Raw genomic sequence first — 6,634 nt, 5'->3', positions numbered from 1 at the left:
TGCTGAAGATCCCCATTGTACTGAAGCCAGACTGACTGTAATGACCAAAATCTGATTTTAAAAAATAGTGCAAAAAACGAGTCTGCAGAGTAGTTTGCTTTACATAAATATTGGGAAAATTCCACATACAATATTGGGAAAATTTTCTAAATAAAATATTGGAATAGGAAATCCAGAAATACCTTTTAATATCTATACGATCAGACACATCTATTACTACTAATTTAACTGCTCATCATTACCTCCAACTAGCTGGACCCCCACATAGTTGACTGCAGTTTGCGTCCCGGATCCGGTGGCTTAAAACTCATGCCAGGCGCGTGTGCGTGCGTGCCCAAGATCCTGAGAGGAGAATGGAGAAAGGAGCTTCCTCCTTTATCTTACTGTGCTCTGACCTAGCAGGTTTCCAGTGCTGTCGTCGAACCATTCGTCCCCTCTCTTCAGATGTATTCGGTGTAGCATTAGGGTAACTTATTAAGGGCCATCATCATTATGCTTTCCAATATTTTCCCAAGATTTCCAATTTGTTCCTTTTCAAACCTTACTGTTGTTGTTTCATGAATGGTACAGCATTCCTTACGTCTTTGAGCATTCAACATATTATTTTAAAGTTCTTAGACTGACTTCCATATCCCCAGAATAATTCTTCCATTGATTAAATTTACCAATTATTTTTTTTTATGATGATGGATGTCCTTAGGTACTTAAAATCTCTTAAAGAGCTAATCTTCTTTGGGAAGTCTCCTTCATATGCATCATTTCTTTTCACATAAATGTTCGGTCGGCATTTGCTTCAGTCCCGTCCAAATGGCTTTCACAAATCCGTACCAGGCCTTAAATTAGCAGAATATCTTCAATCTTATACTTCGTAGTAAGGGTAGATTGTATCAATGGTTACTGTTGAGACTTAACTGACGTGTTGTCTAGACTCAATTCAGATGGCATTGAGGGTACCTCTACGTCTTTGCTTTTTATGTACAAAGTCCATTATCTCAGAGCGAAAATCTATGTCTAAGATATTTTAACAAACTACGTATTCCATTTAAGAGAGTAAGTTCCTTCTTTTTGATAATCAATTTGAGGATAAATGGTTAAAGACTTCCAGACTAGAGGGGGGAAAATAACACCAGGCATGTCCTGGCTCTCCACGAACCTCTTCTCACTGTCATACTGTATGTCCATGAATGAAATGGAAGGAACGCGCCTCCACTTTGCAAGCCCCTTAAAGTATCTCCACTCCAGGTCTCTTAGATCCAAGAATTGTTTTTCTGAAAAGAATCACATTTTCAAAGAATCACATGGTGTTTTTATTTAACTTTCAGTTACTCAAAGATGTTTCATAGACAGAATAAACCTTGGATAAACTTGAGTCTCTTTCTCACTTCTGGAAGAGAGCTCATTTTGGAAACTCTATAAACTGAAGGAGAACCGATGACATTAATCTCACTTAAACTGTCCCTCAAGTAGGAAATTGGGTAGGTCTGATTGGGCGCTAGTGGACTCTGCAAGGCCATGGCAGGAGCAGTCCTTTCATGTTTAACACTAACGAAAAGTGCAAATCCAGAAAGCTGCAAGGCACTGCAATCAACACAGAAGAGAAAAGGATCCTAATGGGCGATTAAACCCAAAAGAGTAGGGCCAGCAGGTGTTACGGTGGGTGAGGTGCTGGATTTCACATGGCCAACTATGGTCCGAGTCCCAGACCTGGCGATTTGAAAATCACACTGGCCACATGTGCCCAAAATCTTGAGAGGAGAACGGAGGAGAAGGGATTGTGCCACGGCCATCCTGCCTGGGGGGTGTTTCTCACTTTCTCCTCTCACTTTCTCTGTCTCTTTGTAGCAAGTACAGGTATCCTATGACAAAAACCTTTATAAAATTAAGTTAATAAAAGAAAACCAGGAGAAAGACTTATTAGAAGTGCACGGATTCATTTTTTCCAAGATACTGATGTAAACTCGGAGTATTAAAGGGCAAGGGCTTAGCTAGATATTCACTCTTTCGCACTCCTTCAGACCCTCCCAGCTTAGAGTGTCATTAGTCCTTAACAATCCCTTCAAGGAGCCAATAAGGCAGGGAAGATCAAGTTGAGGTGTAATAGCGTATTTCCCCACTCAGTAGCCATTTTCACTTCCCTTCCCTTTAACTCCTTTCAGGCTACGTACTTTGTAAAGCTGAAACGAACAGCAACAACAAAGAGGAAGGCTGAATTTGTTTTTCAAGCCAGAATTTGAACCACGGTTGGCCATGTGGGATCCGGCTCCCTTAACCACTAGACTGTGGCACCAGCCAACCCTAAAATTTTTGATGATCTGGTCAGCATCTCACCGTCACTGTAGGCGGTAAGACCATGAGCCATGAGACTCAGAGCTGCAGGCTTCCCATGGGTCAACATTTGACTATTTCTGCTCTAGAAATCCATATAAATTTCCATTTTTCCTCCCCATACGGCCACATCTATCTAGATTACCTGGGTCAATTAAGAAGTATTTAGGAACTTTATCTTCAAAGGTAAACTTTGAGATGGGACTGCAAAGGCCTAGCTTGAATAAGATTTTGGTGCTCAGACTCTTCCTGTGGACGTCAGCCTGTGGCAAAGCGTCAGTGTGATCAGTGAGAATGCTGTAAGGGAACGTGTGAGCGGGAGCCTGGATCCCGTACTGAGCCAGTCTCTGCTGGGACCTGGTCAGCCTCTCGACAGCAGAGAGCGAGCCCGTCAGCAAACTGTGGTGGAGGAGGTCAGCCATGGATTCTGGCTTCTTCTTTTCTTCTTTTTTAACCACCCTGCACATGAAAACAGGCTGGGGATCTTCTTCTCTCATATCAGTTCCATTCATGGCATTCAGGTTCTTAGTAAGTGTTTTCTGTGCTTCATTGAGTAAAATACCATGCGTTTTCAGGAGGTTTAATTTCTTTCTCCTCTTGTTAAAATTCTCAACGGATGTATATAATTCTGGCAGCTGCGGGGAGAAAGTAGGAAGCCGGGAGATCATTAAAAACCTAATAGTCTGGCAGAGCCTCAAACCTTAGAATAAACAGGATGGCTGGTAACCTGTGAAGGAGGGACTTCGGAAAAACAAAACCAAACAAAATAGCAGACGCGAGAATGAAAAGTTACGGTGTGCAGTCAGAGCTTTGACTCGCGTGGCATACAATGCATTCGTGCTTTGAGAACCCATACTATATGCTGTAAAAATGTACAATGAGTAAGTGTGAAAAAAAAAAAAAAAACGGCCATTATCAGGAAAATATTTAACACTTATGCTCGCGTGTCTTTGGAAAAGCTATATTTGTGGTGACAAAAAATGTTGTCACTGAGGTGAAATTTTGGTATTTCCTGTAGCTCCTAAATATGTCATTGTGTATACAATAGTTTTAATTTTTATTATTTTTTAGATTTTTTTTTTTTTTGCCATAGGGTGTGTGCATTTGTCAGAGAGAAATTCACAGAGAGAGGGAAAGTGAGACATCATACCCCAGGGGGATGGCCACAATACAATCCCTTCTCCTCCATTCTCATCTCAGGATTTGGGGCACACTCACACATGTGACCAGCATGTTTTTCAAGCCTCTGGGTCTGGGACTCGAAATGCTTGAATGTAAAGGCTCCCCTATACAATAGCATCAAAGTGTAGGTACATACCGAACATTTAGAAAGGGCTTCATCCCAGCTGACCTTGGGTAGATTGACATCTCCAGTGAAAAACATTGTGCTGAGATTTTATTCTCTAATTCCTAAAAAAAAAGAAAAAAATCTATAAGGAAAGACAAAAGTCAAAAGTCAAAAGTCAGGGACCAGGGACCAGGTACCAAGTGGTGGCACAGAATGAACGCCACTACACTCACAGGGGAGAGGGCTCGGGTTTGTGTCCCAGGGCCTCCCTGAGCAGCCTGGGCCGGCCTGCATGCTCATGATAGAGCTGCCTGAGGCTGAGCCTCCCAGGGAGTGCCTCTCTCCCTCCCAGAACAAGCAAAATAATTAATATGCTAATAATAAAACCAGAGGTCCAGCTAGTTGGTGCTGGTTAAGATACCAGAACACAAAGGGTTAAGGAGACCTGGAGGAGCTGCTTACTCTGTAACATTCACCAAAATAATGATGGGGAATAAAGATGGGAAAACAAAGACAAAAAGTAGCAACCTGGAGGAGACCTCCAGACACATATTTTGACTAAAGGAAGGGTCTAAATCAGCAGTAAGAGGGTACCCTGAGAAGGAGGTGGTGCCTGCTTGCCTTGCCTCTCTGGGCACTGGCCAGTTGGTCTGTGGAAGATAATCTCTGTCTTTTTCTCTCAATAGGCCTTGTGCTCTGCCTTTTTCTTGTCCTTCAATTCTTTTTTTTTTTTTTTTGAGAGGTTTTTGCTTTAGGGCGCGTGCGCTCACCGGAAATTCAGAGAGAGACAGAGAGACAGAAAGCGAGAAAGCACCCCCCAGGGGGGATGGCCACGCCGCAATTCCTTCTCCTCCATTCTCCTCTCGGGATCTTGGGCACACATGCACATGAGCCTGGCGTGAGTTTAAGCCACCGGGTCCGGGACTTGAACTGCGGTCAACTACATGGAAGTCCAGCGACATAGCCATTACACCAACTGCTGGTCCCATTGTCCTTCAATTCTTTGCTGTAATGGGGAACCACGGATGCACACAACACAACCTAACACAGCCGACACTAGAAGGCCGGACTCTGCAGGGGAGGCCAGGTTTCTTCCCCAGCAACCTCAGCACACAGGTGCAGTGGCACGTGCCTAGAATCCTAGCTAATTGGGAGGCTGGGGCAGGAGGATCATGAGCCTGTGAGATGTCGTCAAAGACGTCTGTCTTGGGGCCAGCAGTTAGTGTAATGGCTATGTCACTGTACTCTCACATAGTCGACCGCAGTTCGAGTCCCGGACCCAGTGGCTTAAACTCGCGCCGGGTGCGTGTGTGTGTGTGCCCAAGATCCTGAAAGGAGGATGGAGCAGAAGGGATTGTGGTGTGGCCATCCCCCCTGGGGAGTGATTTCTTGCTTTCTGTCTCTCTCTGGCTGTCTGTCAAGCACGTGTGCCCTATAGTGAAAACCTCTCAAAAAAAAAAAAAAATCTGTCTCCCTTTCCCTTTCTCCTCTCCTGCTTTCTCTCCCTCTCACATAGAGGAGAAGATGAAAAATCAGATAAGGCAGGAGTTTTAAGCTGTCGGCTCTGGGACTCGAACTGTGGTCGACCATGTGGGAGTTCAGTGATGTAACCATTACACCATCTGCTGGTCCCCAAGGATAACACTTTTTAAATCTTCAGAGCTTTGTGGGTGGATACTTCTACAATTTTATATCTTTTGAAGTTTTTTGTTTCTCCTCAGTCTAGATCTGCTAAATTGACCATGTTTCAACCATTTTCTCCAAAACACGCCAAATTCTTATGCCACACGTTTGTTTAGGTTTAATACTAGCACAAGGAATTCTGTGTGAACTCTTTTATTTTTTGTCTTACTTTTGATCAACTTCCACCTAAAGAAAAGCTCACTTACTGGGCCAGCAGGTGGTGTGGTCGTTAAAGTGCTGTATCCTACTGGCCACTTCTGCAGTTCAAGTCCCAGCCCTGGCGACTTGAAAAATATGCCAGGCACCTGTGTGTGTGCAAAATCCTGACAGGAGAGTGAAGATGGGATTGTGACATGGCCACACCCCCTGGGGACTGATTTCTCACTTTCTCACTCTGTGTCTCTCTGTCCTCTCTGGTGAGTACACGTGCCCTATGACAAAAACCTAAAAAACAACAAGCCCCCTAAAACCTCACCTGTTTCCTTACCCAGGAAAAGTGTTTCAAAGTGTTTTTTATTCAGGAGAAAAGGGCTAAAAATGACAATAATAACAAAAACAGCGAATGTTTTGAAGTACTTTGCTCTGTACCAGATTTACTTTTAGACATTTTCAGATGGAATTTGTTGACTCTCTTTACGTGAGATTAAAAATGGCCACAGACAGCAGGTGGTATGGTGGTTGGGGTACTGGACTCCCACATTGTTATTTTCCAGTTTGATCAGAGAGAGACAGAGAGAGAGAGAGGAAGTGAGAAAGTAAGCCACCAGGTCCGAGACTTGAACTGTGGTTGGCCATGTGGGAGTCCAGCGCCTTTAACCACCATGCCACTTGACGGCCCCGGTGGTTGGGGTACTAGACTCCCACATTGCTGACTGAGGTTCGAGTCCTGGACCTGGCAGCTTGCTTTCTCACTTTCCCTCTCTCTGCCTCTCTGGGATGTGCACATGTCCTGTAGAAAATTAAAATAATAAAAATAATAAATACATTAAAATTTATATTAAAAAATGGCCACAGAATCTTCCCAATTTCCTTTACCAAGTGACAGCAACATCCACTCCCACGTGATCTAGGCTGGCCTTATGATTATATGCCACATGCCAACAGTATGTAGCACTGTGTAAGTGACATGAGTGCCAGAGCCCGGGCATTAAGAAGCTCTGCAGGGAACCAGCAGTTAGCGTAATGGCTATGTCGCTAGACTCCCATGTAGTCGACCGCGGTTCGTGTCCCGGACCCGGTGGCTTAAAAAACTCACACCGGGTGTGTGTGCGTGCGTGCCCAAGATCCCGAGAGGAGAATGGAGGAGAAGGGATTGTGGCGTGACCACCCCCCCGGGGG

At 44.3% G+C, this 6,634-nt stretch overlaps 1 protein-coding gene across 2 annotated transcripts in view; it reads right to left on the bottom strand.

The window, feature by feature from the left end:
- Positions 1–236: 236 nt before the first annotated feature.
- CUNH9orf153 (chromosome unknown C9orf153 homolog) overlaps positions 237–6,634 on the bottom strand; it is a 12,798-nt gene continuing 6,400 nt past the window's right edge. For both annotated transcript variants that reach the window (XM_006139847.2, XM_006139848.2), the window contains exons 2-4: positions 3,644–3,735; positions 2,471–2,960; positions 237–1,268 (exon numbers count right to left, since the gene is read on the bottom strand). In XM_006139847.2, coding sequence (XP_006139909.1) covers positions 1,030–1,268; positions 2,471–2,960; positions 3,644–3,709 — 795 coding nt within the window. In that variant the 5' untranslated portion in view covers positions 3,710–3,735 and the 3' untranslated portion in view covers positions 237–1,029. The remainder of the gene's footprint in view (positions 1,269–2,470; positions 2,961–3,643; positions 3,736–6,634) is intronic.

This window comes from Tupaia chinensis, unplaced genomic scaffold (assembly GCF_000334495.1).
Source record: "Tupaia chinensis unplaced genomic scaffold, TupChi_1.0 Scaffold000007_1, whole genome shotgun sequence".
In the NCBI taxonomy this organism is placed as follows: Eukaryota; Metazoa; Chordata; class Mammalia; order Scandentia; family Tupaiidae; genus Tupaia; species Tupaia belangeri.
This window is presented reverse-complemented; position numbering and strand designations above follow the sequence as displayed.